The sequence below is a fragment of the Mirounga angustirostris genome, unplaced genomic scaffold (assembly GCF_029215605.1).
Source record: "Mirounga angustirostris isolate CCGP_5_RB_7025 unplaced genomic scaffold, mMirAng1.0.hap1 SCAF_1, whole genome shotgun sequence".
In the NCBI taxonomy this organism is placed as follows: Eukaryota; Metazoa; Chordata; class Mammalia; order Carnivora; family Phocidae; genus Mirounga; species Mirounga angustirostris.
The window spans coordinates 79508550-79529324 of NW_026991709.1; the positions used below are offsets into that span (position 1 = coordinate 79508550).

Here is a 20775-nt window from a genome sequence, read left to right on the forward strand (position 1 = left end):
ACAGCTCCTAACAGAATATTTTACTAAGGGATGGGTGAATGTACAAGTTTAATTGCCTTTTGAGCATCATAATTTTAACCAATCTTTATAGAAAAGATAAGATAAATAGAAGATAGAATAGGATTTCAAGTTGGAAAAGAACCCTCTGTGATGTACAGAATAACAGTTCTGGTGTTGGAGAATTTCAAGGGTAGGTAATTCATTTATTTAACTGTGGTATGCATTTATGCATAGTTCACAAACACCGAAATTCACATATATGCATGGCCTACTCATAAAGTACAAAAAGATGTACAGTGTACTTTGTTCATACTATAAGCCCACACACAATACATATCCATATGTAGTATGAATACCTTCAAGTACTTCTACCTTCAAGTCAGTATTCTTCAATCTCTAACCAATATAGGTAAACTTGGAGAAGACTGATTTGAGTTGTGCCAGAGGAAAGAGAAAGAAGCAGACCAAAATGGTGGGGAAAGGGGGAATCTTCTTTATATTTAAGAAATTATATGAGTAATATATCCCCCTTTTTAAAAGAATTAAAACATTACAGATAATAGAAACTCAACTTCTAATTTCTATGTGTTCCTTGGAGGTATTAATTATGATATTTTATGCGCATCCTTTCATATGTCTCTTTTTTAGGTTACACACATACATTTGCACCATTAAAAATATTGCATATGATTTTGAGGTTTTTTTTAAATGCTATTTACTTTTTTTTTTTTTTAAGATTTTATTTATTTGACAGAAAGAGAGCACAAGCAGGGGGAGCAGCAGGGAGAGGGATAAACAGACTCTCACTGAGCAAGGAGCCTGATGCAGGGCTCCATGCAGGGGCTCCATACAGGGCTCAATCCCAGCACCCTGGGATCGTGACCTGAGCTGAAGGCCGATGCTTAACCAACTGAGCCACCCAGGTGCCCCAATGCTATTTACTTCTACTAGTTCTAATAGTCACAGTGACTGTAAGGGAGATTCCATTATTCTCATTTTACACATGACTCTAGGGTTCAGATAGATTAAAATTAAAAGAATTGTCCAAGATCACATACATAGTAAGTATTACCAGATCTAACTTGAGCCTTCCTTTCCATGAATAAGATATTTCTCCATTTATTCAGGTTTTCCTTTATGTCCTTCAGTAAATTTTTATAGATTTCTTCATAAAGGTCTTGCATATTTCTTGTCAGATTTATTTCAGAGAACACTACTTTTCATTAAAATTTTGAAAGAGATCTTTTTCTAGCCTAATTGGCTATTGCTTGTATAAAGGAAAGCAATTCATTTTTTAATATTGATTTTATATACAGTCACTTTGTTGAAATTCCTTAATAGTTTATTTCATTCTCTTGGTTTTTCAAGGTATATTATATCATTTAAAAATTGTGACGGCTTCATCTTTTCTGTTCTAATATGTACACCTCTTATTTCTTTTTATTTAATTACATTGGTTAGGAGCTCTAGTAGTTTGTTGAATAATAGAGGTCATAACATGCATCCTTATCTTGTCCTTGATTTTAATGGCAGTGCTTCTAATACTTCGCCATTTAAATGTGAAGTTTGCTGTGGGTTTTGGTACATAGCTATTGCGAAGTAGAGGGTGTTCCATTTACCTTCTAGTGTGCTTAGAGGTGTGTTTGCTTTTTCATCCTACTTGGATATTGAATTTTATCAATTTTTTTCTGAATTTATTGAGATGGTCTTATGAATTTCTCTTTTATTCTGTTAATATAGTGAATTATATTGGTTTTACAATTTTGATCCATCCTTGCTTTCCTAGAATAAACTCTATGTATTGTCCTTTGTCCTTTCAACCCAATATCAAATTTGGAGGGTTTATGTGGGGGGGTTGCCTAATTTAGTAAGGAGATTGGGTCTATAATTTATTTTTATTTGTGTTCACCTTATTCCATTTTTGTAACTGGGTTATACTAGCCTCATAAAATAAACTGTAACTTAACATCTTTTTCTATGCTGTGGAACAACTTCTGTCAGAGAATTATCTATTCTTTGCTGATTCTTAGAACTTGCCTATAATACTGTCTGGACCAGGAGGGTGGGGCAAGTAGACTTTTGAATATTGATCCAGTTTCATCTGTTATTATTGGACTAGTCAGGTTTTTCTACTTTTTGAGTCACTTTTGAAAATTTCTATTTTCTCAAAATTTTGTCATCCAGTTTTTCCAATGTGGTGCTATAAAGTTGACTATCTTATTTTTTCATAATTTAATAAAATCTCTTGCATTTATAGTTATGCCTCTTTTTTCATTCCTAACGTTTGCCAGTTTTCTCTTCCTCCTCCTCCTCCCCTGCCTCTTCCCCCTCCTCTCCCTCCTTCTCTCCCTCCTTCCCCTCCCCCTCCTCTATCTCATTCTCTCTCTACCCCAGAGAATCGTCTAACTTACTATTTTTTTCAAAACAATCAAAATGGTGTTTGCTCTTATTTACTAACCCTCCAGTTGTTTTGTTTTGGGTGCTAGCTCATTACTTTCGTCCTTTATCTTTAGGACTGCCCTCCTAAGGGCAGTACTTTATTTAGATTTCTTTTCTTCCTTTTCTGACTTTTTGAGTTGAGGTTTAGTTCATTTTTTTTTTCATCTTTCTTGTTTTCTAAGACATTCATTTAAGGCTATAGCATGTCCTTTAAACATTATTATGACCAAATTGCACGTCTCCTAAACTGATATATAATGATTCCATGTTTTCATTTTCTTTTTAAACAAGAAGTTAGTTAAGAATATGCGGGGTTTTTTCCCTTAATTTCCATATTGTTGCAGCTCTGATTCCCTGGGGAGCAGATTCTGAGACGGAGTTGGCAGTGTGGGAGGGTTATTAGTTTTCAAGGGAGTGTTCTTGGGATCACCACTTGTGGAAGGGAAGGGACAGAGCAGGATTTGGCAAAGTAAGAAGTTGGACTGGGATGGCCCTGCTGAGTTATTTTCAGTTGGCTGAGAGGACTGGGCCATTATAAGCAGCTCCCCCTCCACCTTGTATCATTCAGGAATTGTGTGTGGGTTGCCCAGGGAGGGGCCGTGACCTTGGGCAAGGCAGCTCTTTCCAGCTAAGGCAATTCCTAAAAAGGGTTGACAGCTAAGAGCCGTCTGCCAGCAGTACTCCCAAGCAGCTAGGGGAATAAATCCTTCTTTCCAAAAGGTTGGCACAGTTCAGCACCTACTACAAATATAGTTTTAATAGTTTAACTGACTTCTGGCTGTTGATGTTTAATCTGTATGAGACGTTTCTCCATGGAATTTTTTTTTTAACTGAGTTTCCCTGACTTCAGGGTATTTACTTAGATGCATGTAACCAAAAATGTATTTAGCAGTCCCATACTGTGAGACATTTAGTTTGGAATTTCTGCTCTTATGAACAGTGCTACCACAAATATCCTTGGAGTTGAAATCTTGTAGAGGTAGTAAGAGTAATTGCAGGCGTAGTGCTGTTACTCTTGTCTGTAGTTAATTTGCAGAAGTAAAATTACATGGAAATGTACCTTCTGAGGTTTTTGATATAGCATGCTATTTTGGCTAATATAGTTCCATACCAGCAGTGTTGGAGAGTTTCCATTTTCTTGCTTTCTTACCAGTAAAGATATTACCTATTTTTTAATTGTTAACAATTTGATAATGTGGCAGTAGTATCTTACTATTGTGGCTATCCAGTGAAGTATGATTTAAATGAATATAAAAATAAATGACATTTCCCAGCCTAAAATGATGGCACAGATACTATGTGTCAAAAGCAAAGAGTTGATGTCTAACATTTCTGGAAGGAAAATGGAGTTACTGTTAGAAGGAACCTTAAATGTTACTACTCCACTCTCTGCAGTTATCAGATGAGGAACCTGAAGTCTAAAGAGTAGAAGTGACTTGTTCAAAGTCACCCAGCTACAAAATGTCAGAACCAGCATTAGACCTGAGGGCTCCAGGCCATGTCACTCCACCTTCTCTGATCTGCTTGGGAAACGAATGTGTCTTTCTTCCCAGTTTCTAAAACTCCACCAAACTGTGGTGTTTCTGAAGCTGGAATTCATGAGCCCCCTATGAAATGTTTTAGATTTTTTCAAATAAGACTTTTATTTTATTTTATTTTATTTTATTTTATTTTATTTTATTTTACTTTAGAGAGCAAGAGGGAGAGGGAGAGGAGGGGCAGAGGGAGAGGGAGAGAATCTTAAGCAGGCCCCACGTCCAGCATGGAGCCCAATGCAGGACTCGATCTCATGACCCTGAGATCATGACCTGAGCTAAAATCAAGAGTCGGACCCTTAACCGACTGAGCCACCCAGGTGCTCTCAAATAAGACTATTTTAAAATCATTATAAATATAGTTGTATTTTTTCTTGATGACTACCTTACACCAAGTACTGCTGTGTGATTTCAGTACCCTTGTTATCTTTGTGTCACATGGCATAATGGTGAAGAACAACCTCCAGAGACAAATTACCTGGACTGGAATCCTGCATCCATCCGTTAATAGCTACATTACCTAGGACAAGCTACTTAAACCTTTGTGCTTCAGTTTCCTCATCTTTAAAATGGGCAAAATATTTGTATCTACCTCATAGGGTGGTTATGAGTAGTCAGCCAGATAATTCACGTGAATTAATTAGGACAGTCTGGCATGTTGTAAAAGTTAGTTATTATTAATGAATTATTTTTCAGACTGGGGACTAGACACCTCTGGGTTGAAGAGGGCCATCCAGAGACGTGTTGTCTGGAGTCAGAATGAGGTGTAAGCATCCCTGGGTGCCGTTGTCCATGGTGCTTAATTATTATTGCACAATTGCCCATAAGGACATTGTTATTCTCTGAAGTTGGTGGAGGAAGAGGCCCCTGACAGCTCAGAGCTTTTTATAAACTAAGTCCTGGGCTCCTCAGATGAGCCAGAAAATTTATCCTCAGGCAGTTTACAATCTAGAAATGGTATTCATGATCTTCCTAGGTGTTCAGGGTGACTTGCGTTTGAATGATGGCTCAGCTGCCTGCAAGGAGTCTGATGCTAGGTACGGTGGCATAATAATTCTTATTTTGAAAGATTTTTCTGAGGATTCTCCTCATGTAGAAAGGCAGTAGATTCTCCATAAATGGTAGCTGTTGTTGAGGTTGTTATGGGAAGCGGAACGTGGGAGGAAAGAAATAGAAAGGAGAATTAGAGAATGGGAGGCGGAGGGCAGCAGAGGAAGGAGAGGAGAATGAAATAGAAAATGCTCACGGGCCAACTCACCAGAGGTTCCTCCTGGTCTGTGGGGCCTCTCCAGCCTAAATGTGGTTTCACACACTGTTCCAAACGTGAATGTTGTGTGTTTGGTGTGGTTTGGTTGTGGTTATTGTTACCACACACACCATCACAAGCACGCCCCACACCACTGTGTTTTACAGTGCTCTCTTTTTCTAGACCTGCCAGGCCCAATAGTCGTGCCTGGTCATGTCCCTTCCCTGACAGTTCCATTTCTGACACCCGAACGAGCTGTGGTGCGAATGGATCTGCCACTTTCTCACCCTTCCAGGCTTTTCTGTTTGTTGGGTTTTGCCCTTCACTTTATGGTAGGAAATTCCTTTTATCTGTTCTGTGCCCTCTCCAGATGGTACATTTGGCACAAAATGTCACAGGAGGAATATGAAACATAGATCCAGATTGTAAAGAAGGGAAAATTCTGAAGGGACTATAAATCATAACATGAGAATTTTAGTAACTAGGCAGGATAACTAGGCATCTGCAGTCATAGGGCTCTGGCTTCCCTAGAATGTTTTCCTGCCTTGGGAAAATGGAACTGAGAGATCTGGAATCTGTCTGCTTCCGGGCCATCTTAGGGAGAAGGAATATCTCCAGGTATTCCAAGCTTCTCTTCTTAGTCCTGTCTGTTACGTTAAGGTAAAGCAGAGGTTACAAAACACTAGCATGCATCAGAATCTCCAGGGCTCTGTAAAACAGATTGTGGGGCCACCCTAAATTTCTGGAGGTCTGTGGTATGTTCCAAGAATTTGCTTTTCTTCCATCTTCCCGGCAATGCCAGTAACTGCTGGTGTGAGGACCGTGCTTTAAGAACCACTGTTAGGAAATTTTACTTGCTAAGACTCTCATAAACTTTATACAAATCATTCTCATACCAACCCCTGTGAAACATGTGTTACTATTATTATTATTATTTCCATTTAGAGATGAAGAACCACTTGTTTAATGTCACATAGATATAAGTGGTAGAGCCAAGATTTAAATTCTGGTCTCATTTCAACACCAGACTTGTGCTTAATGCTTTGGGAAGAAGGCTCCCTGACACTGGATAGGAGTCATTTTCCCCAAACAGTAATTTCTTGAAGGAGGCTTCCCCTCATGGTCCAGCACACGCCTCCCACAGGCCTCCAAGCTCTGGAGCTGAATCAGGCCATGGAGTTTCTCTTTGCAACCCCCGTTTCCTTAGCATTTCCACTGTAGCGCCCCTAGTGGCAAAGCCAAGACTACATTCTCCCATGTGGAGAGAACGGAGATGACCCAAGTGCAAGAGCACGTTTTTTTGAAGTCTCAGGTTTTACCTCCAACTTCCTGCATATTTTACATTCTTCTGTTCCATTGTGTGTTCATGTTTAATGTAAGGTAGTTATTTTCCTCAAATACTATTGGCTTTCCTGAAGCATGCCAAGGTTTTCCCTCTGGCTTCCAGTCTACTTTCCAGTTTGAGGATGAGGGTTTAGGTCCTCCCTAGTTGGCTTATTGATGGCCTCAGCACGTAACATAGGGCCTGGCACTTATCCATTATATTGTATTATAATGAAAGGAAAGACCATGGGCTTTGGGACCAAACAGACTTGGGTTCAAATACCAGTTCTGTCACCTCCTGATGGGTGAACTTGGGAGAATCACCCTGGGACTGTTTTTGCCACTACAAAACCTTCCTCCCAGGGTTTGGTGACTATTGCAGATAAAGCATGCAAAGCACCAGATGTGTGGTAGTCTAGAATTGGAGGTTGCTGCTATGGCTTACTGTGAGAGTGGTATGTTGAACGGGTGAATAATTAAATGAATGAGTGACCCATACTCCAGCTGGGATGCCCCTGGGCTGTAAGTGCTCCCCCACCTGACACTGCCTGCTTGTGCCAAAGGCAGCCCCCCTCAAGTAGCAGGTCTCTGCTGCTCCCCGGAGACTGCATGCCTCTCCTGGGTACCAGACCCCTACACCTGGGCAGCTTTGTTCAGCCTGACATTTTCACACCACCCCCAGAGCAGAGATTCTTAGGCTCAGTCTGAGACTGCTAATGAGATGCAGTCCTTAAGTGCAAGTCCTCTCTGAATTGTTGTGGGTAGCACGCCATCCCGAGACTTTTATTTTTATGTTTGTATAAGGACTACACACTGGCAATATATTAAATGAGTTATTAGGGATTACTCATATTTGCTATTCATCAACTCAAAGTAGCTCATTACTAAGTTCCCCAGGGGGCTCTAATTCAGTTATCCGTGGAGTCCGGCTGCTTCTAAATACTCAGCCACTGCTGCCTCCTCACTCAGCTAGATGGTTGGAACGCTGAGACCTGCGGGGAAAGTCATGTTGTCTTGCTGCGTCAGACTTGCTTTGAGTTGGTTGTGGTGTTCAGCGACTGCTATTCTTGCCTTTTAATTAGAAATCGGAGTTCATTTACCTTCATCATTATCGTATTAGCTTGTGGAGACTATTTGGTTAACCTAACAGCATGTAGTGACACATATCTGCCTCAAAATACTTTAGGCCTATAATTTTCCAGTTACTAGATTTTAAGACGTGAACAAGTTGCAGTTCAAGCATGAATCATGCAGATTCTCTTGCTAAACAGGTGCATATATACTCTGAACCCAGAAGCGCTTATGTAGTTGTTTTGGTGATCTATGACTGCATAACTAACTGCTCCCAAATCATTTTATTATCCTGAAAAATTCTGTGCATGAGGAATTCAGACAGGGCTCAGCAGGGACAGCTTATCTCTGCTCCACATCATGTCTCCCGAGGTGGCCAAACCCAAAATAGCTTCTTGTCTTCCGTGTCCGGCACCACAGCCAGAACAGCCTAAGTGACTGCTTGCGGGCTGGGATGGCTTACGTAGTATCTCGCAGCGGGGTCTTTGGTTTTTACCTTCAGCTGGGTCGCTCACTTCTCCTCCAGGTGATGTTAAGCCTCCCTCTGTCCATGTGGTGCCCCTGGGATCTCTCCAGCAAGGTGGCAGAGCTCCTGACATGGCAGTTCAGTGTTCCCAAGAACACAAAAGCGGAAGCTGCCGGGCCTAACTCTGGCACAGTGTCACTTGTAAAGCAAGTCCCGAGCTCAGTCCAAACTCAAGGGGAAGGGACCGAAACGGACATGAGTGTCAGGAGGCATGGCTTGGGAGGGACCCCTGGTGCGATAAACTACTATCATATTGACAATTCATTAATGAATTCCAACAACTTAAGTAACTTGGGTTATAAGTTTATAGATGGTAGCTTATAGTTACAGATTTGCAGGTCATTCTTTTCATATTAAAATGTGTACATTATTTAATATTAAAATTAGGATTCTAATATTAAAATTCTTTTCCTGCTCGGAAGTGCAAACAGGAACGATAAGATCTTGTGCTCCATGCAAATGGTCTCCATCAAAAAAGGTTGAGAACTACTTTTCTACTGGTCAAGAAATGAGCCCTCAGAAATCTTGTAGTCACTAGAGCTGCAAAGCGGGCGGGAGGACACGGTTTCCACCCTAAAGGAGCTCAGAGTCTCCCAGGGAAGAGTTGGCAAGTACACTGCAGTGTGGCAAGTGCCATAATGGAAAAAAGCCCCAGGAGCTATTGAGGAGCAGAGAAGACAAGCCTAGCCCAGGCCAGGCTATTAAAGGAAGCTTCTAGGAGTAGGTGACACTGGAACTGAACTCCAAAGACAACATAGGAGTTATAGAGTTTAAGAAGGACCAGCAGGAGCACAAGCCCAGAGACAGGACAGTTATCAAGATGGGACTCCTCACAAGTTTGGGAAGAGAGAGGGGTTCTTATCTTTCTAGCTCTTAGTCATTCTTTCCTTAGAAAAAAGTACTCATTATGGGTTTGTTATAAATCGTCGGGTGCATATAAATAAGCTCCCCCAATCTGATGCCATATTCATGAATTAATGCTTTTATGAGAGCAAGGAGGAGATGAAGAGGTGTTTGTTCTGGGTAATTGGCTATGGCTGATTCATTCGGATGAATAGAGACCTGGGGCTCAAGTCAATACCCATTGAATATGCCGTCTTCCTTCTGACTTGTGATTTCCATGCTGACATCTGTATAGAACAAATAGAGTTTGATCTAGGATATGAAATTGCAGAGCTAGAAAGTGTGTTAGCAACCATTATTCCCACCCCGTCATTTGACAGACAAGGTCACTGGGGCCCGGGGACCGAAGCAAGTGCTCAGAGTGGCATAGCCTTTGGGACATAAAACACTCTTCTCCCATCCAAGCCTGACAATACCCAATCTGAGTGTTATTTAGAAAACCCTATTACATTTTCTCCTGTCAGGGAAGATATTCAGGGAGGTAATCAGAAGATTGTGCATACTCTGAAGAGCCGCCAAGAGGGGCGTGTCGGGCAGTCTGCTGAAAGGGATATGCTGAGTGATGTCAAGAGCAAACCTCTTGTGTGGTGGCTGCCGTCTCTGTCAAAGGCAGAAAACCAGAGGGGCCATCATGTGGGAATGTGATCAGCAGTGACCATCTGGACAGTCAGGTCGTGTTTCAGGCCCCTAACTTCTCCTGATGGAGATAAACAGGGCGGCTTCTTCCACCCTGAAGCCAAGCACTGAGCTGTCATGCAACAATGATGATAATGAGTATTTGTTGTATTATTGCAGAGTATACCTCTTTACCTTGTTACTCCTCCTCAGCTCCTTCAGGAGTCTTTCCATGCCCCTGTGCCCACTACAAGATGGCCTCCTCGTTCCCTGTACCACCACACTTCCCATCCTGTGTGTTAATTACCGGTTGGGGTGTTTGTCTCCTACACAGGACTGTCCGCCACCACAGTAGGGAAGCATAGAGGACCTGTGTGTTCTATGGGAACAGCTGGGAGAACAGCTTAGTTTGCTCAAAGAGTTAAAAAACTATAGAAGAGAAGTGACCTTTTAATCTAGAACCAGATATGAATAGTGGTTTGTTATGGGAAGGAAAGAGCGAGGGACATTCCAGGTCGATCAAAGGCATGGTGTGTTTGTCAGTCCACTAACTGATGTTTATGAGGTGCTGTCATGTGCTGGGTGCTTGGCTTGGTGCTAGGGAGAGACAGTAAGATGATTTGGCTGGAACGTGGAGCATGTGGGGCAAGAGATAATTGGAGTGAAGATGGGGAGGTGAGTTGAACCACAGGTAAAGGATTTTCTGGACTGGCTAAAAAACCTGCCCAAAAGAGTCCAGGAGAAGCCACTGAAGGTTTTCAAGCAAGTGTTGGGGTCTAATTTGGTTTTAGCTGAAGAAAATCTCTATGAACAGATACGGAATGATTCATGGGATATATTGTTAAGTGAAAAAAACAATATGCAAAAGACTGCATTTTGTGTAATAAAGAAGGGGAAATAAAAATAATATCCAATAATCTGCTCACTGGTGCAAAAATAAACAGGAAGGATAAACTAGAAACTAGAAGGGGTGAGTGGGAATAAGATGGAAAGGAGAGGGATGAGCACAGAGTAAAAGGAATGGGGGCAGCCAGGCCTCTCTGAAGAAACCATATTAAAAAAAGAATCATTGGGAATGGAGGGAGAAACCCTAGAGTGAAATACAAACAGAAATGAATAGGAGTGTGAAAGAACTAATCTAAGTAACTTTTGAAAATAGGACTTTGGGGACATGCTTTGTTGGCGAAGACAAAAGAACTGTCAACAAATCTGGAACTCTTTTTTGTTTTTCACAGAGTTGTAGCTAGCAATTTTGAAACTTCTTTCTGTGTATTTAAGGATTGGGCAAATAAATATATTGTAGATAATGGAAATGAAGTTTGTTGGAGAACGGAGCTTAAAAATATGGAATGAGGGGAAGTCTACAGTCGACATTGTAATACTGGACTATAGTTGGAGGTCTGAGTATGAACTTGGGGTTTTTAACATGAATGGATGGATGGACAGCCAGCCAGCCAGCTAGAAATGTGATGTGTGTGTATACCTGCGTGGGTTTCCTGGCCCTGGCCCTGATAAAGTCTAGAAGCTATGACACCCCAGTAGCGATGCGCATACCTAGTGCCCAAAGCTTGGTTTCAAATACTATTCTCCACTAAAAGGAATCTGTGCTTTGGAGAAATGACTGATTTCAGGACAACTGAGGAAGTACAGGGTGAGACTGAGACATTTTGTTGTACTAGAAAATAAAGATGTACTCAAAGAATGATGGGAAGATGTCTGAAGAACAAGAAATCAACTTGAATGAGCTTCCACTGGCCAAATCTGGGACAATTCGAATCAAAACAAATAATGATAGTGATGGATTATATCCCTCTGAATAAAATAAGAATCCATTAATATAAATGAATATGCATATTATATGTAAACATAACATACATTCATACTTATTTATATAGATATTTATATATGATATTTATATTTTATATATTTATAGCATTCATAGTATAAAAAATATACATAAGGAAACTGATGTAAAGAAATAAAGAGAAAGCTCTTCCTTACAGTAGAATCCAAACTAATAAATATAGAGGGAGTGATAGAATTAGAAGTTCTCTATCATAATAATAATTAATCCAGGGGCGCCTAGGTGGCTCATTTGATTAAGCATCCAACTCCTGATTTTGGCGCAGGTCATGATCTCAGGGTCGTGGGATCGAGCCCTGTGCTGGACTCTGCACTGGGTGTGGAGCCTGCTTAAGATTCTCTCTCTCCCTCTCTACCATCCCCCACTCGCACACTCTCCCTCTCTCTAAAAAATAAATAAATAAAATAATAAAATAATTAATCCAGGCAAGAATCATCAGTGGATGCTAAAACTCGTGGATAACAATTTGATGAGTAATTACAAAATTAAAACAACTTGGAGCAGGAGAAGATCAAGTTCAGAAATCTATGGCATAACACAAAGTCTTTGCACCCGACAGCTGTCAGCTGATTGCTTAAGTCATATTGCTAAGTGTTGAATTTGCAGTTAGGAAGATAATGGTAATTGCTTATTGAGTGCCCACTGCGTGTTAGGCATTATGTTAGGTGAGGTTTTGATTCTCTGTTTGGCTTTTGCATATATTAACTCACTCCTAGCATTAGCTCGGTGAGATTTTTATTAGTATTCCCATTTTTGAGGTGAAAACCAAGGGTCAAGAAACACAAAATTTGTCTAACGTCAAATAGCAAATAGGAGGTAGAGCAGGATTCAAAGCCCCTGTCTTCTGACTTGGGAGTTCCATGGTATTCTCTCAGGCAATGCATCTCTCGGTCACCTCAGACCTAGCTCTGTGTTTATTGAAGTGTGCAGAATGATACGGCCAGAGAGGCATTCTTAAACAAAAGCTTGGAGGTTCCTTCTTTTTCTGCACCATATTTACTGAACACCTTGCCTCATCTTCCTCATCTAAAAATAGCAAAAGCAATGCTGAATGTACACGGTCTTTAGGAGGACAAATGGGCTAAACTCTGTAAAGCATATAGGGTAAAGTAAGTGTCCTCTAAATGACAGCCACAGCCTTAGTAATACCAGTGGTGATGTTGAATTCCCTGGTTTGATGGAAAATGTTTCTAAAGGTCACCCCTCACTTTTGGACTGAATTGATCATCAGAGGACAGATCATAAAAGGATGATTATGTTTTATTCCATAGGCAATAGAAAACCACTGAAGAATTTTATTACTGGGAGAGATATGAACTGGTTGGCCATTTAAAGCAGACCCAGGGCAGGAGAGTAAAAGCCAAGGCAGAGAGCCCATCGGGAGGCTGTTGGTAGAGACTGGGAGTGAGACAATGAGGGTCTGAGTTGATGAAGCTGGCATGACAGAGAGGAGGGGACACACAACAGACGGTCACTCTGGAAAGTGGTGCCTGGGTTTGGCAGGAGAGGAAGGGGAAAGAGCTGAGGCTGAGCCTTGGGCTTCTGGCCTGTGTCCTTGCTCCTCTCCGGGCGCGACCAGAATGTAGAGGAGGGGCAGGTTGGGGACATGGGAACGGGCTGATCTGGGGTGGTCTGGGATACACAGAGGAGTCACAGTGGATAGTTGGATATTCGGATCTGGATTGAGGAGAGAGTGAACGGTTGGGGCAGCATGCCTGGGGTCACTGAAGCTGTGGCAATGGGTCCCTCAGGGAAGGGGTATAGAGCCAGAAGAGGGCTGAGGTTGGGATTTGGGAAATACCAGTATTTAACGATGGCCAAAGAAGTGGAAGGAGACTGAGGGGGAACACTCTGAAAGATAAGATTGTTTCCAGGGGGCTGTTTCCTGCCATGGCAGAGGCTGCAAAGAGAAGCAAATGAAATAAGGAAGGCCTGAAAAATGCCTACTGGATTTGAAAATTGTGTCCCTGGGGACCCTGGCGAGAGCAGGTACCAAGGAGCAGAATCCAGGAGGGCAGTGGATTAAGGAGAGAATTGGACGTTTTAAGAAGAGCAACTAGAACTTGGGTGCTCCTGGGGATGCAGGCATCTCACTCCCTTGCCATGCATTCCCACCTATTGGTGGAGAGCTCTGATTGGTGGAAGGTCCTCCTTCCAGAGCCAGAGTCTCCTTCCAGCATCTTCCCTCAGCTCCTGGCCAGCCCTCCAGGTCCACACCAGCCAAGTCCATGAGCTCTTCCAGATAGCTGCACAAACCTGCCTCCTCACCGGGTGGTCTCATCCAGCCCCTCCACCGTCCTTCATATGCTCCAGGCTCCCAGATTTAACTTGATGTCTGACCCTCCAACATGGATCCTGTTCTATGAAAACTGAGCTTCTTTGGTAACATCAGTCTGTATTTCTCCCCCTATTAGGTTGGTAGCTTTCCAACACTTTTTTATGCCTCAATCCAGAATAAGAAATACATTTTTACAGTATAATCAGTAAACATGTATGTATAACTAAAAGGAGATGCGCTCTTATTTTCAACTCCATTTCATGCCATTCCACTCTATCCTATTCTATTTTGTGTTTTCAAACGCTGGCCTTGGCCCACCATGTCAATTTCACAACCCGCTAAATGGACTTCATGGCTGATGGTATGACTGACTGCCAGAGCTCACCGTGCTAGGAGGGGCTCAAAGGGAAAGATGCTAAACTTCTGTCTGAATCCATCCCCTTTCCCTCCCACAAGTTCCCCTGCACTGGGGCGGGCAGGTCTTCCCTCTAATCACCTTTGTATGAAACCACTTCAGTCACTGGGATGTTAGCCAGCCTTGCGGGTATTTGAATGTCCAGAGTAATGGTGGAATTCAGAAATCCGTGGAGGAGAGACCGGCTTACCTTTCAAATCATAGCAGATAAGTACTGTCCCTACTTAACTCGTGAGGCATCTGACAGCCTGAGGCGTTTTCATGCCTTGAGGATGCCCTCAGGTGGTCCTACTACACCTCTCCTGTGAGACATGTAAAATTTCCTGAGTGGAGGAGTACGAATACCTATTCAGACGGACCACCCAACTGGAGTTATGCTGGTCTGGTCTGTACGCCCTCTTCAGACTTCCCTGGGGAGACACCCCCCCCCCCGAGAACCACTGCCTCCCATAGGCCTGTCCCCAGAGAACAGTTGGGGATTTCTTTTGTAAGGAAGGGTGACTTACGAATTCGAACACTCCCATTCACAATGTCTTTTCTACTTCTGCCCAGGAGGAGCCAGGATTTCTGACGACCTTGACTACGGATGGAAGCATGCTGTTGCAGCAATAGCACATGCCTGCTCACATCTGCTGAAAGGTGCCCACCACTGCCATAGACCCGGGGATCCTCAGAGTCTCCCGAAGGGCCGGTCCATCGCCTACCTGCAATGAGCCAGGCCCTGGGCTGGGCCTCAGCTTCACCCTGGTGAACAGAACTCCATCCCTGGCCTCAAGCCCTCACAGCCAGCTTAAAGATGAGTGAAGAACGGTGGGTCTCCCTCACCCCAGAGGAATTTGACCAACTCCAGAAATACTCAGAATGTGAGTAAATGGATTGACCCACCTGGGGCAGGATTTCCTCTTGGTAGGGGAGAACATTTCTGGAGAGCAGAATGGTATAATTGTTGCAAAGCCACAGAGAATGAGGTTGGGCCTGACAGATTATATTTCCTTATAAACACAGAACCAGTGTCTTGAAACATAAAAACAATTATCTTTACACTTTATAAAGGATACATGCTCACCATAGAAATTTGGAATCTACAGGGGAAAAAATAAAGAGTAGGTTAAAAATCACAGCCAGACTCATGAACATTTTGGAACACTCCCCTCCTGTGCATATTGCATTACATAGTTGAGTTCCTGAGTATACAGTACCTTTTTTTTTTTAGTCTACATTTTCTGCCTAACATAATACTGTATTTTCTCCTGTGTATAGCATAATTTTTGAAAGACTGAAGGCTGCGTAGTTATAAGGTTACTCAATCACTGGCTTTAATAGACGCTTGTGTTTGGACCCAGTGCCTTTTTTCAGCAAGAACAGAATGCTGATGTGTGTCTCTTTCTTGACTTTGTTCTGAATAAGCCCGGCTCTTCAACGGGGGCTCTTGGTTTCCCAGTAGTTATACCCAGGAATAATTGCAACGCATCAGGACACTTTGGTGGCAAGGCTGATGCTCACATGTGGGCACCCAGCTGTGCCCTCTGCAGGCTACTCCTAATCCTGACATGACAGGAATTTGCCAAGGCTGGAACGCCACCTGACCACTGCCCTCTGCACACGTGGTGACCATGGTGTTTGTACAGTGGCACCAACGTTTTAGAGCCCTTTGCTTTGCAGACTTCTCAGCTGCACTGACTGCCCTGCCCCATTAGTCTAATCACCTCTCCCTTCCTGTTAATTATTCTGGCGCTTTTGTAAATCACTAGGCCAATGGCAAGTTGACCTGCCCTCCAAAGTTTGTCCAGGGAGCCCTTGTATGCCCTTTTGGCAGCCTGCCCCGCTCGTATGGGGCAGGCAGCCCTTGTCCACTGCCCTGGTCTGGGAGTCTAAATATTGGGCTTCAGTGCCACCTGTGGGTCTTGCTCTCTGTGATGTGACAGCCCCGAACCCCCACAGCCTGTGTCCTCTTCTGCACGATGAGAGAGTTGGATGAGACGACCTCTCCCTGTGATTCTTCCCAGGCCTGACACCCATGACTCTGTGCTCCCCATGGTCAACAGGAGCCCCCCATGGGACTTCTGGCCAGTCTCCCTCTTGGCTCCCTGGAGCCCATGGCCTCCTGTCTGACCTTGATGGGCTTAGAGAGACTCTGTAATGTATTGACAAGGAGCAAGGCATCACCTTCCAGGGTAAACTACGTTTCATTTACCATGCTCTGTAGGTCACCCAAAGACTGGCCCTAGTCAGGGATGAAAAAGAAGCACAAAGAAAAGGCTTGCTCTTGAGGAATCAGAATCTTGTTAAGGAATCAGAAATGTGTTCCTAACACAAGCAAAAGGCAGGTTTAAGGCAGCAGGCAAATACCTCTGGCAGAGCTGTCTAAACCGAATACATAAATGAGAAGGGAATTTAAAGCTAGAGGAAATTGGTATGGGGGAGTGTATTAGTTTGCTAGGCTCCTGTGACAAAGTACCCACACTCTGGGTGGCTTAGAACAACAGAAAGTATCTAACAGTTCTGGAGGCTAGAAGTACAAAATCAAGGTCTCAGCAGGGTTGGTTCCTCCTGAGGACTGCAAGGGAAGAATGTGTTCTAGGCTTCTCTCCTTGGCTTATAGATGGCTCTCTTCTCCCTGTCTCTCCACATTCTCCCTGTGTATGTGTATCTCCATATCCAAATTTCCCTTTTTATATGGACACAGTCATATTGGATTAGACCCACCCTATTCCAGTATGACTTCATCTTAACTAGCTACATCTGTAATGACGCTATTTCTAAATAAGGTCATATTCTGAGGCACTGGGGTGGGGGGTCAAAACTTCAACATATGAATTTGGGGGGAGGGGATACAATTTACCCCACAACAGAGGATTTAGCTGGGTGGACTCTATGGAGGACAGAAGTTTAAAATGTGAATAGTAAGTAGATAGTGGGGGAGGGAGAGAAACAACAGAAACAAAGGGAGAGAAGCACAGAGAGGGATATGTATGGGTGGTGAAGAGAACCTCTAGGCTCTAAGGAGAGGAGGGTGGGGAGGAGGACAGAGGAGGCATGGGGATAGTAGGAGGCCTTGGGTCAAAGTGTGGGTTGGGACCAAGGTGGCAAAGTTCAGAGCCATGAATCTGGTGGCTGTGTGCAGGGTGGCCTGAATATAGAAGCTGTCAGATCAGGAAGGTAGATCAGGGTCTGAAATCTAGTCTGAGCTGAGTATCAGGGCTAGGAGGGACTGTGGCAGTGAACAAATACTGATCTGTGGAAATCTGTGGTAGAAGTATCACCAACATTTGCGGAATGAAAGGAAGCCAGCAAAGATACCCCTGAAGACTGTGAATCTTTGGCAGATGCCAACATTAGTATTCAAGGGTGGTGGGGGCGGTTTGGGAATGTTGATTTTGGGATGGTGATGACACATCCACTTCTTCATTCATATGCGCCAGGTTGCAGGGAACCAGCAATGAGGGAGACACAATCCCTGCCCTCAAAGAGCTCCCAGCCTAGTAGGGAAAGATAGATGGGACTCAAACAATGATGTTCAGTATGACAGGTGCTAAGAAGTGGGGAACACAGAGGAGGAGAACTAGCCTAGCCTGGTGGGAGGCTTCCTGAGGCAGGTGTGGTTTCCAGATGCCAGAAACACTAGTAGGAGGGAGGAGGGGAAAGCATTGCAGGCAGAGGAAGTGGCTTGGGGAGCAGGGAAGAGAGGTCATCATGGTAGCTTCGGAGAATGGCAAGCAGGTCACAGACTTGGAGCCTAGGGCAAGTGGTGGTGGTGGTAGGAAAGGATTGGGGGCAAGAACTGGAATGATAAATAAGAGCCCATTGTGGAGGATACTGCTTTCCAAGTGAGGTATCCTATGGGCCTCAGAGGGGTGGTGGTGGGAAGAGAGTGGGCAGGAGAGCTAGGCTCCAGCTCTGACATTGGAATCATTGTGTGGAGGCAGCAAGGAGGGAACAACAGGAATGAAAGCACTTCAGATAACAAGCACATGAGGAAAGAGATGAGAAGGTGGGAAACAGGACCAAGAGTCTGCCTACACTCAGGAGTCAGAGAAGGGAGAGGAGTCAGAAGAAGACAGAAGAACCTGAAAGATGGCCGGGCAAAAAGAGTAGTGGGTGGAGGGAGTGGAGGGACAGAGGGGTCCACATGTGGCAAAGCAGTAGGGGAGGCAGGCGTCAAAAAGAAACCAGACTATTTAGTAGGAAAGGGTTCCTTTGAGTCTTGGGTCTCTTTTTCAACCATCAGCTTTGTCCTTCTCTGACTCCTCCTCATCTCATCCATGTCCCAAGACTGGACAAGTGCCCTGGCACTGTTGTTGTAACAGGAGAGGAAAAAAAGCTACAGTTCTTGGAAAATGATTAATCCTCAGAGGAAACCCTGGAAAAGGCACTTCTACCAATTTTAGCCACATGCTGGTATTCAGTCATATTGCATTGCCATAGCAACTGCTCTTCATAACTACATAAACAGGAGCTTTGCGGTAGTGGAATAGCCGAAGTGTATAGCCTAAGAATTGGGAACTTTCCCCAGTGGGGTTACCAGGTAGGACGGGCCAAGAATTTCAGAGTAAGAGGCTCTTGGTGTATTCTGTTTATATAACAAAAACCCTGTACCTTCTTTGGTGGCCTTCTGCTGGGGGTGGCAGGGGGGTGGGGGAGAAGCCATGTTAAAACTGCCCTCATAGGTGTAGGTATTTATTTTATATGTACACACACACACACACACACACAGTTGATACATATATATATATGGTAAGCTTAATGTGAGTCAGTAAAGTGTTTGTAAAAAACATGTGATATTAGGGATATTTTTGTCACAAAATCAAGTACAAAAATGAAAAACGGATGAAATTTAAACCTACCCATGATCCCATCTCCCAGTGATAACCACTACGTGTGTGTGTGTGTGTGTGTGTGTGTAAAATAGACATGCGAGGCTATTTCGTATGCTGTTCTCCTCACCCTAACAATTATCTATTCAATTCAGTTAATCTACTTCTGCATCAAAACCACTTCAACCTCATGCATTAAAACAGCCATTTTGTTTTCTCCCACAATTCTGTGACTCGGGAATCCGGACGGGGCACACCTGGGATGGCTGGTCCCTGCTCCACAGTGTTTGGGGCTTTGGGTGGGATGCCTCCCAGGATCCAGCAGGCTTACTCACTGCCATCCTGTTACCTCAGCATTCCTCCATCAGATTGCTTTCTCCAAGTGCTTTGTCATCTCCCGGGGCCTCTCCATGTGGCCTCTTTTTCTAGTTGGCTGGCCTGGACTTCTTACATGTGGCCCTGGACTCCCAAGAGCATAAAAGCAGGCCTTTTTAACACCTGGACTCTGAGGTCCCTAAACAGAACTGTCTCCACATTCCACTGGCCTGGCCCAGACGCACTGGGGCCAGGGAATGGACTGCACATCTCATGGGAGAGCGGCTCACACAGGGCACAGGGAGAGTGTGGACAGCCGTCTTTGGAGGCTAGCTAGTGCACAGTATATCATGAGGTGTTCCTGTGTTGTTCAGAACTTTCCAGAAGCAAGGCTTTTAGGGGTTGCTGAGATCTCTTTTGATACATTATTTTATTTAACCAAACTGCTGTTTGCGATCATAAGATGTATTAATAGACTCACAGTGTCTAGTAAGGCCACCTGGTATCCACATTGTGTCCTGCCCTGATCAGACCTCTTTGAGAGCTGAATTTATTCCTGGGCACCACAGTGCATGATGTATATGGACAAACCGGCATGTGTTTGAGAAGTGCCACTAGCATGGTGAGGGGCCTCACAGCAGGGTTATGAAGAAGTGCCTGCAAGTACTATGCCTGTTTGCAGGAGAAGGGAAGATTCAAATAAATAAATAAATATTGCTGTTGCAGGGAGGAGGTGTATCATTAATTTTGAATGGCTTCCAGAAGTAGCCCGAGGACTAATGGGAGGAAATCATCAAAGAAAGACTTAAAGCAAGGAATTCATTGATGCCTAATGGTCAAACCTGCCTAAGACAGAACAGAATTGACTTAAAAGCAATTGAGTTTTCTTTCCCTAGATATCCAGTTGATCAAATGACCATCATTAGCCCTTATAATACTTAGTTTCTATGTTGAAACAGGTTTCTTTTCCACCTCAGAGGGCATGAGCTTGTGGGGAGGCCTCCCACTGACCCTCCCCTAACAGCTTCAAATAGAGATATAATGGGTTTATTATCCTTCTAATCCTGATATTTGGGGAGGGACAGTTATTTTTCCATAACTTCCCAAGGACAAAACTATCCACTTTTTCAGAAAGGGAAAAAAGGAAAAAAATGATAAAGCATCAATTTTAACTTTTAACTCTCCAAGAAATTAAACCAAACATTTTCAACATCAGCCCATGGTTGCTAGATTTTGTAGACTTTTTACACCTGGGAGAAATTTTAAGCCACCATCAAATCCAACTCTTGTCCATTTTTCAATGAGAACACTGAGTCCAGAATTGCTCAGTGACTTCTCCAAGGTCACACAGAAGGTCAGTGGTAGAATAAGAATTAGAACCAAAGTTCTCAATCCCAGGTCAAATTCAATTTGCTTCAATCCAGTTCCAAT

At 43.5% G+C, this 20775-nt stretch overlaps 1 protein-coding gene across 4 annotated transcripts in view; it reads left to right on the forward strand.

The window, feature by feature from the left end:
- Positions 1 to 20775, forward strand: part of DGKG (diacylglycerol kinase gamma) — a 208968-nt gene that overhangs the window by 19530 nt on the left and 168663 nt on the right. For all 4 annotated transcript variants that reach the window (XR_010409214.1, XR_010409213.1, XR_010409215.1 and 1 more), the window contains exon 2: positions 14768 to 15078. Coding sequence is in view for 1 of the 4 variants with exons in the window: in XM_045903201.3 (XP_045759157.1) it covers positions 15012 to 15078 (67 nt within the window). In the remaining 3 variants the exon portion in view is untranslated. The remainder of the gene's footprint in view (positions 1 to 14767; positions 15079 to 20775) is intronic.